This window comes from Musca domestica, unplaced genomic scaffold (assembly GCF_030504385.1).
Source record: "Musca domestica strain aabys unplaced genomic scaffold, Musca_domestica.polishedcontigs.V.1.1 2, whole genome shotgun sequence".
Classification (NCBI taxonomy): domain Eukaryota; kingdom Metazoa; phylum Arthropoda; class Insecta; order Diptera; family Muscidae; genus Musca; species Musca domestica.
Window position 1 is genome coordinate 2,571,511 of NW_026712249.1, and position 11,274 is coordinate 2,582,784.

Genomic DNA, 11,274 nt, shown 5'->3' on the forward strand with positions numbered 1-11,274 from the left:
ATAAATGGTCACGAGCAGAAATCATTAGACATTTGCTATTTGGTGTGTTTAAAGTTTTTCTTCGACACTTTTTTTGGGGGGTAAAATAAATGACCCAAGTGAATAATGCCATAAATCTAATTCAAATTTTGTATCCTTATCTGACCAGCTGACTGACTTACTGCCTGCCTGACTGACTGATAAATGTGTTAAATTAACCTTGCAAACTTGACTTGGCTCAAGATAAGAAAGGCGATTTAGAAACTGCCAAGCAGTGATAATCATGAATTTAAAACCATTTTAAAGGTGCCCATCCGACCGTTTCATATTTTGTTGAGATTGGGCCTCCAGGGAAACATATTGTTGTTCTTGTTGCCAAATAAGTTTTTGTTTTCGTTTTTTGTTCTATGTGTTATCTATGCAACAGATAAATCTAAATAAATCTGACACTCACACCTGCAGCTAAATTTCTAATCTATGTTATTTTGATGTAGGTCTATTCGAAAGTTTTTTGTGTTGGTTCTCTTTTTTACTTTCGTTCGTTCCATATGGGCCACATTTAATGTTGTATCATTTAAAGTTTAAGCGAGATGTGAGAGATTTCCGTTAAGCAATGTGTTTTGCCAGAGCTGCCAAATTAGTACAAATTGACCGATTGGATCATAACTTAAGCCGACCATAACTGTGGAGCGCTGTCTTTCTATACCAAACACCATATAGTGGTAGGGGAATATGTCTTTGTGCATTTGCTTGTAACATGGAGAAGGAAGCAAGATAAAGCCATAGTTACTTTTGAGGATCTTCATAGAATCACTTTCTTAATCGATTTAAAATGCAGTTCCCACTTATTATCCGATTGATATGAAATATTTGTTTGGCCCAAGGACGAACACTTTTGAAATTGGTGATAATCGGTTCAAATTTATATATTGCTCCCATATGTATCTTCAATCGATTTCTGGTTAATTGTGCACCAAATGACCAATGTCAGTCCAAATGGCTTAAACTTTGGCACATCCAACCGAATTCAGTCTAGAAAGAAGAACATCAAATTTGCTGAAAATCGGTTCAAATATAGCTGTAGGTACCATATCCGATTTAGGGTTAAAAGCTCCCCACAAGCGTAATATGCATTCCACAATAATGATATTTGGCACCAGATATCAAATACAGCCCAAAAATACCTCTGCCAAATTTTATCAAGATCGGTTCAGAGTTGGATATAGCTCCCATATATCCACATTCGATTTCTGGCTAATTGTGGACCAAATGGCCAATATCAGTCCAAAAGCCAAAAGTCGAATTCGGAGAAAATATATGTTTCATCTGAGATTGTGTTTAAGTGCCTTACATTCGTGATATGCATTCGACAACAATGATATTTGGCACCAGATATCTTATAAAGCTCGCAAATAAATCTACTGAATTTTATCAAGAACGGCTTAGATTTGGATATAGCTCCACATATATATCCTTAATCCCATTTCAGGGTTAATGTGCAAATAATGGCTAATATCAGCCCGAATGGAGTGAATTTCGAGACGTACGTTTCCAATTTGTGCGACTCGGCAAACTATAACTGCTCTAAAGCCAAACGTTGATAGGAAATATCTACTCGAAATAAATTATTTTGTTAAGGGAGCTCTACTAAATATGCATAGTGGTGTAGGGTCGGCCTCACCCGACTTTTGATTTTTCCTTACTGGTTTCATGACACACTAGATTCCGTAGGAAATCCTAGCAAAAAGCTCTAAACTTTATAAAAAAAATATGTTCATTTAAAAATTTATTTTTGACGTGTATATATAATAAGAGCTCTCGGAAAATTTCAGGTGATTTTTCTTGCCCTAGCCTCCAAAAACAGTAAATTTGCTTCTTTGCCGAAGTCAAGTTGACAAATGAGCATTTGACTATTATCAATTTCAAGCCAATATCTGCAGTCAAAGAAAAGAGATCGGCAGAAAGAGAAGCATTTAAAAGCTATGCCTCCGAAGAGTTTAAGTTTAAACTCAGGCAATTTTAATTACGTAAAAATTACTAAAACGGTTCAAGCAGTTTCGGACTAAATAGTAAATTTTCTATTTTTTTCACATTCGCCCCTCCACGGAATGATGATAAACTATTGCCCCCAGTCTTTAAATCGTAATAAATGCTCATTTGTTACTGAAATCCACCAGTTCCAGCCATTGCTCGAAGTATGATTTCAGTACAGGAAAGAAATTAACATACGTTTACATGATAACAATTCTATGAATTTATTACACGGAAAAATTAACATGAACATGAAGAAATGTACGGCTGCTTAGCATGGGGCTGACTTGCTGGTTGCCCGTCTGCCACCCAGCCTCTAACCCCACCCTGACTGCCTTCTAGGCGGGAATGAGAAATTATCATGGATATTTTCCAAGGTGGGAAGCTGGGGTTTGTGTACGGAGCTGTTTTCTTCTTCTTCTGTTGTTGTTGTTGTTGCTGTTTGTGTAAATCAGAGGTCTTATGCAACGAACTGGAAAAAGGAACCTAAAAAGTGTTGCTAGTTTCGATGTAAAATTATGTTATGCTGCGATATAAATACAATCCAATCTACGGTTTTGCGACATTACTACGTATATTATTGTTGTTGTAAATATTAGTATGGATCGCATTGAATTGCTGATAAAGTGGAAAGAAAAGGCACTTAAGGAGTTGGAGATTTTTTTCAACATAATGACAAAAATATTTATTTATCTCTTTCAAATTAGTTCTTTAAACATTGAAATATGATTAGGGCCTTCAAAAAACCTAAAACCTTTATACTTTTTATATGATCCCCTACTGATAATATTATGATAGATGGTCTCTGCCATTCAATAACCCGAAATTCAAAGTAACAGCCAAATTTCTCGGAAGATGTGGCTAAGATATTGAGATATATAAAATCGGGAGTCATACTTATTTAGGGGCTATATCTCATAAATATATGTAGGAGAAGAATTATCGACAAATTTGTATCCTTAGTCTATGACCATAAATACATGTCTGCGTAATACCTATATGAGGTAAAGTAAGTAAAAAAGCAGCTAATATTCTAGATTTTTTTTATATCCTCCACTTGAAAAATTTCAAAAAGGCAAAATCCGTAAAAAATACCTCTCAAATGTAATCCTTTATATGGGGACTATACGAAAACGTTGTCCTACTCAAGTAATTTTTTGTAGGCTGTAGTACCAATTTCGAACTTCAAATCAAAATATCGAATATCGGTGGTATCGTTATATGCTGGCTGTACGAAGATGTGGTCCTGCATAGACAATTTTCAGTCGTTGGCTGTATTACTTTATTACGAACTTCAAATCCGAAATTTGAGGATGTGGACTGGATCTACAAGAATTTGAACTCGTCCAATGTGACTTTGAAACCGAATTGTTTGAAGAAAGCTATTAGACGAACTGAACCGATACAGTCCATCTTAGTACCAGAGCTATGTTTGGCACACATAATTCAGGTGAAGAAAGGCCACAAGTGGCCCAAATAAAGTAGAGGTACCCGCAAGAAATAAACGTTTTTATGATGGTTTTTAAATGCATATTATGGTCTTAAATCAGTTACAACTTAATGCCGAACGGAACTAATAGATGATAACTCTCGCTCCTCCTCTAAATCAATTTAATCCAAATCCGACCAAGATATATATGGTAGCTATATTTAAATTTAGAATATTATTTCGTCCTTGGGCAAAACAAATGATTTTCACAAAATTTCATTTAGTTCGGGCAATAAATGCGACTTGTACTTTGTTTACAAAAATACAGAATCAGACGGACGGACATGCATACATCGACTCAATGTGTATGTATGCTTCCTTCTCTATGTTACAAAACAATGTACGAAGATCGCCTTCGTCATTCATATTTTTTTTTTAATTTTTGTTTGAATATATTTGTGAAAAATGTACCAAATAGTAGATCGATTGATTGTAACTTTGTGATGCTGAAAACATTGTTGAAATCATCGAAATGCCCTGTGAGGAAAGTAGGCACTTCTAAATTAAAAAAAAAAATTAGGTCATGTTGTATTTCTGTTGCCAACCAAGAGAGAAGTGTGAAAATCAGTCCATTTTTTATTTTTATTTTTTTTTTTGCTGAAATTGTTAAATTGATATTATCCCATATATAAGAACCTGCTTCTTAAATTTTGAAAATTCCAGAACCAGCTTTGGGAAACGTGTATGATTAAGAAAAAATTGTCATCCAACAAGAACCCGAATAGCAGCCAATTCAGTTGTACCATAATATGTTATTCTGTACATGAGTCTGGAGTTGAACCTATTTTAAAAATTATTCTGAGGCGAGACCCTTTTTCATGGTGATCCATAGGTTAGGTTTTCGATCAAGGGTGATGATATGATTTTGTTGGGTCTATCAGACTTTAGCCAGAAATCGTGACAACGACGAATACCACAAACAAACTGCTTTGTATTCGTGTCTAAGTTAGATCTACGATGTGTAAAACTTAATAAAAATGCACATATATAATTTATGGAATTGTAACTGTTTTATTTATTGTTTATTTGCCTGCACCGGTCATTGCCAATTCCATGTTTTATTGCATTTGAATTAAAATGTTTATCAAATAACCAAGTTTTCCAAATATTTGCATTAATATTAATTTTTACAATACTCCCTAAGACGCATATGGACGCAAATCTACAGCGGAGCAGAGAATGGTTCTTTGGCCATACCCGAAGAAAAACAGCAAAAGAAAGAAGCAAAATACAACTGCAGCTGGCACTGCCACAGCTACTGTACGAAACAGCAAAGAGCGAGCGAATGTACGAAAAGAACTATGGGAACTGCCTTGGCCCTCTTTCTTCTTGTTCTTCTTCTACTACTTTTTTTTTGCTAAACATAAACGAGAAAAAGAAAAGTGGAACGTGTACATGAAGAAACCAGTGAATATGCCTGAAGCTGGCTATAATAAACATTTGCAGGCTATCCTCCGAATGCATCGGTATAAGTGTTGGTAGAATTGTGTATGTTGTGTCATAGTCATGTGAGTGTGTGTATGTTTCAGCATAACTACTAGTGTAAGAATTTCACAGGCAAATGTAACTACACACACACACCCACACATAACGGAAACTAAAAATGTAACAAGGGAAGAGCATACAAATTTCCCACACTTTCCCAACTAGGCATTTGCCATGCAGGATAAACACGTAGGATTTAATGTTGGTCCTGGAAAATATTTATAAAAATATGCTTGCCAGGCATAGTTTTTATTGCTTTTTTTGAAAATCACAATTTCTGTGTGTGGCTTTAAAATATTGTTGCATATTAGTACTGGCATTTTGACATATTTTCCAAGTTCCAATAATTAAATCACTCGAAGCAAACTGACTACTTGTAATTAAATTTAAGCCGAATATCAATAAAATAAATTACAACAACCATGATTACACAAAAACAATTCTGTATAATATTTGGCAAATAATAATTTATTTCTGCCGTATTGCATAATTATTTGGTATTTTGGCATACATCAATATCTGTCACTTGCCAATCATTCACTTTGGCTAATTAGCTGCACGTTTGGAATATCAATTGTTTAATAAATCAAATTTTTTTTTTATTTTTCTGTTATAAAATCTGTAATTAAACGTTAATATTCTACAAAACATAAACCAGACTATTTAATAGGAAATGAGATTGGGGAAATTAGATGAAATTTGATACCTGTAACGATTTATTATTACATATGCCGTGAAAAGTACTTTTCAGAAGCAAGATGCCAAAGACATTTGTTTATAAATAAAATTAATAATAAATAAATTTAAGAGCCACATGAATTGAATATCCCATTTAAGATTAATATAAGTGAACAGACTTCAGCATTACCAATTGGTTGAAAATAATGGGATAGTCCCAAAACTCATAACCAAGTAATGAGTAATGTAGTTAGAGAGTGCGCACGTTCGACTAAAAACCGAAGGTTGTGAGCTCAAATAATAAAATATGCCCTTTGACACTGATGTGAGACTAGAAACAATGTTTCACGTTTGTAACCGCTTCAAAGTACGTAATGTGAGTAAGTACAAAGAATAAGGTCGCGGGTTCAATACCAGCATCGCACTAAAGAGGAAGCTATTATGAAGCTATTATGATATATATATATATATATATATATATATATATATATATATATATATATATATATATATATATATATATATATATATATATATATATATATATATTATATATATATATATATATATATATATATATTTATATTTATATATTTTCTTCTTATATGCTGTTTTTTAGCTTACTGGCCTCTGTTACAAAAAAATGACAGAGGTCAGTAAGCTAAAATCATTAAATAAGAAAAATCTTAGATTTTACCAAAACCATACAGTAACAAAATAAGTAAAAAAACTGTAAGTTCGGCCGACCGAACTTTGAATACCCTCCACCAAATTGTAACAAATTTGGTAATTTTCAAAAAAAAAAAAATCCGTTAAAAATTCTGTTGAAATATCAAAAATGCCGAATGTAGCCGTTATATTAGGGTCTATGCGACGACGTCGACCTGATATGCAACTTTTGCCATAAGCCATTACAAAATTCAAATATGAAACTTGAAAAAAAAAAAATTCGGTGAATAATGTTACTATTATATGGGGGCTATAACAAAACGTGGGCCTGCACATACAATTTTCTATACGGGATATACGAAGACGAGAACCTGCGCAGACAATTTTCCGTCTTAGGCTGCAGTATCCATTACGAACTTCAAATACCAAATTTGAAACATTTCCGGTGAATGATGTCGCATAAATCACCAAAATACCGAAACTAGGGAGTTACAACTATATTGGGGCTTTGCCAAAACGCGGACCTACATGGCCCACTTTCAATACCAAAAGTCCAGCAGAGATAATCTACATTTGGGTAAATTTTATCAACCTAATTCATTTCCTTCGGAAGCTAGAGTGATTTCGATAGACGGGCGGACATCTTTAGATAGACATAGATAGACATTTTTGCTGATCAAACGGAATGACAAACTAAATATAACCTCAGTGGAGGTTTTAATACCCTCCACAATTTGGTAAAGAAAACATTTTATATAAAAGCATCAGAATTCAAACGTGTTCCACTAAAAAATACAAATACCGGTAAGACCGTTTGGATAATGCTGATAAGCCTTTCAAAACACCATAAAGTGCGAGACCGTTTCATGGGGGCTATGCCAGAACATTTTTAGGCATTTTTATACTTCGAGGATTGTCATCTACCAAATCTTTTTAAATACCCAATATGAAACAATTTCGTGGGTAAATTTGACTTGACTATCCTTATATGTGCGCTATAGGAAAACATTGACTTAAATTTTTAATGTTCTACCACAGGGGCTAGAATCCATTATGACCTACAAATACCAAATTTTAGGCAAACCTGTGAAAAAATAATGTGGTGAAAATCATCAAGATACCGAACATCGGGAGGTACCGTTATATGGAGTCTATACAAAAAACGAGGACTTAAATATGTTTCGCCACCGAAGCTAGAACCCATTATTACCTACAAATACCAAATTTTAGACAAATCCGTGAAAAAATGTGACGAAGATTCATCAAAACACCGAATATCGGGCGGCTATATCTAAACGTGGACCGATATATCTCATTTTCAGTACCAAACATCCTAGACACAATACAAATTGTTCTACCAAATTGTGAAGCTTTATGTCAAATAATGTGGACTGTATCGTGATTTCAATACACGGATATCGTTAAATCGGCTTGAATTATGGTGATCATGAATATTTTTTAATGGTGCTACAATTAGAATGACAATGTAAATATACCCTACTTTTCAAGGTGAAGCCTATAACGATAAAAAATTGTATTTTTCTCTATTTCTAGTTATAAACAATGACATGCCTTGTTAAAATTTTAGCTGAGGTTTTGCAGTTTAAGGAGTAAATGGGAATGAAAATTCAACTGCAATGGTTTATCGTTTACTTCGATACATTAGGTCACTCTCATTTTTACTTTGTAGACCAGATAGATTGGACCGATCCGATGGATTCTATATGGATTTGAATATTGATATCCTCGTAGGTTAAAAAAAAAATAACTACACTCTATTTGAGTTGGAAGCGGTAGGACCGGCATTGATCATTTTCTGCTAAATTTATTTTGATATTGATATAACGATAAACAACGTTTTTGGTTAACGCTTCTTTATATTTCTATAATCTGCAAATGTTAGGCAAATTCAAGATAAGTTGGAAAATAACTCTCTTCTTCCTAATTGATCTAAGTATTGAGTATTATTGTGAGTCACAACTAGACGGGCAGATATACAAGCCTACGGATAACGCAAGACCGGCTCGAAATGTCCAAGTAGACAAAGACTCTACGATCACTGCATTGATTTGCCACATTTAGGCTCATTAAATGATAGAAACACTTAATTTTCTCTAAATTCTTATGCAAAAGAATCGTTCACTTTTGAAAAATATTTGATGGGAACATAACGAAATATAAATTCAGGTCTTAATCCCAAACTTCACTTAAGAGTTAGTGTGTGTGTACCATCCCGGACGACCGGCGAACTATGTGACTTGGCTTTTTCGTCCAAGGGTAAAGAGGGAAAAGTAGTGTAAAGTTCAAAGTATAGAAAAAACCATAACTTAGTTGGCACTACATGAGAATTATGACAATTCAAAATTTTGAGTATTTGTAGGGAAAATATCAGAAACTAGGTGTAGATTTAAGTCATCTACGATATACAGAAACATAAAAACCATCTGCAATACGTGATCATCAGAAATAATCGAATTATTATTTAATATTTAAAAGCGATATGGAAAATACGGACCACATTGGACGCCCTCGTTGAAAATTTTGGGCGTAGAATTTTAGAAAATTTAAAAATTTTTATCATTCTTGTGCTAGATGTGAAGAGACACATTTGCTTGCCACACACTAGAACTCTCATTTTACAATACAAGAGCTTGGGAAGATAATTTGATTGTTTACACTTACTCTGACTTACAAAGGCTGTCACGAAAAAATATTCAGGCCTAGGCGGCACATTGTCTGACATTGATTTCGTCTCCATTTCTTGTAGGATGTAATATTTTGCAAAATTCCTCAGAATCTTTGATCAATATAATTCCAGAAATCCATGTCCAATTTTCCCATTTAGGATCTGTCCACAATTACACGAATTATTGTTTTCCTTCTAATTTTTGATTTGTTTCGTGGTATTTGTTTGTATTTGTCAATGTTTAAAAAATATTTTGCTATAAACAATTTATTGTCTAAACTTGACACGTGGCACATAAATTGTCAATGCAATTTGTTTTTAAATGAAATTCGTATTATTTCTATTCAGTATTTTTTCTTTCTTTCTTTTTTTTTTTTTTTTTTTTTTGAATTCCTAATTCCCAACCTATGTGAACTCAATTTAAAAACTAATTTGCTGATTTAGTTTAGATTTCCAATACACACATGAAACTGTGTCTTTCCCCCCGCCAAAAACAAAACAACCAAACAATGCTGAACAAAGATAAACTTATTGTTATTTTTAATACAAAAATAGTGCAGCAACAACAACTACAATTGACACGTAATAAATTTAATGGTATTCATTGTATCTCAAACAAATGTTAACTTGTTTTCAAAGCGAAAATCTTTTGGATGCAGAAAGCTGGAATGCAGCCACAATAACCATCAAATACCAAAATTGTAGATGAGTGCGAAAGGGGACGAAAGCGCAAAGGGGACGAATGTACGAAAATCTAGCTGAGAACTGTTAAAAGCTAACTAATACTCAACACTTTTGAACTTCATTTTGTTTTCCCAAACAATCGAAAAGCGAGTTAAGGAAAGTGCACAGAAGAGAATCACGAACATGTAAAATGGATTCTGTTATTGTTGTGGGAATTTAAATACATTTATTGGATGGGGTATATAAAAAATACTGTAGAACATTGCACTATGTCTTGAATGGGAATGTTTTCTCTTTGTTAATCGCTATATCGTCACGTGTCTTATCAAATTAACGCCTTTACATTCCAAGTCTCTGAAGACGAAAAATGTCTTAGAACATTTGAAGATGATTTAGGAATGTTTATCCTTCGGTCTGTTCATATCTCAAGGTAGCATCCGATTTGATCAAAACTGGATACATCGTAATATTTCTATCAAACTTAAATCAAGTTAGAGGATAACAAATTCCGTCCCATGTTTACTGGTATTTCCGATCAGTCGGAGATATTTATTTCATAAAAATTCATATTTCAGATGTAAAAATTAACATTGGGATTTCTCTGGTGGTACCACAGACGGTCAAAATTTAAAGAAAAAGCAAAGCTGTTCTAAGAAATAAATTACGAAGTAATTTATGCATCAGATTAAGGTTATACGTGAAAACGAACAATATAAGTCATTGCCCCTACAAGTTGCCAAAATATGGAGGTATCATAACTCTTTTGGAATACGCAATGTTTTCACGATTTTCAAATTGTTGATGCCCTTAGTCATATGGATACAGAGGGTATATATCCTTTGATTCAGCCAAAATGTGGCTCATCGAAATAACTGTTTTAGACCGCAGGCCTCTTTGGACCAAGTCCGTTTCAGGTCATTTAGAGCGAAAATGGACGTATCTGTCCATTCCATTCCATCTGGTCCCTTCAAAACTGCACACATTGCAATATTTCAAGATGAAATATGAAATTTTTCGACCCACCTCCTTTCGATACCTCCCGCACTAGGGCTCAAAAATGTAAACGAGGCAAGTGTCATTAAATTAAATATATTTATTTGCTGTTACTTCTAACATTGCAATACCACATGAAGACATGTAAAAAAGCTATAAGGTCGGACGGCCGAACTTTGAATACCCTTCACCATTTGGAAAGAATTTGGTAATTTCAAAAAAAAAAAAAACTTACATAGGCAACATTTGTCATAAGCCGAAACTTGAAAAAAAAAAATTCTGTGAATAATGTAGCTATAGCTACACCAAAACGTGGACCTGCACAGACGATTTTCTGTCTTAGGCTGTAATATCCATTACGAACTTCAAGTACCAAATTTGAAACAATTCCGGTGAATAATGTCGCTAAAATCATCAAAAAGCCGAGCATCAGGAGCTACTGTTATATGGAGGCTATTCTAAAACTTGGACCTACATAGTTCATTTTCAATACCAAAAGTCCCGCAGACATAATATACATTTGAGTATGTTTTATTAACCTACTTCACTTCGTTCAAAAGCTAGAGTGGTTTCCACAGAC

At 33.8% G+C, this 11,274-nt stretch overlaps 1 protein-coding gene across 1 annotated transcript in view; it reads right to left on the minus strand.

Moving 5' to 3' along the window:
* LOC101891938 (disintegrin and metalloproteinase domain-containing protein unc-71) overlaps positions 1-9,286 on the minus strand; it is a gene marked incomplete in the record, with an annotated part of 263,600 nt that extends 254,314 nt beyond the window's left edge. The window contains 1 exon segment of the mRNA XM_059121629.1: positions 9,014-9,286. Coding sequence (XP_058977612.1) covers positions 9,014-9,089 — 76 coding nt within the window.
* Between the last annotated feature and the right edge of the window lie 1,988 nt (positions 9,287-11,274).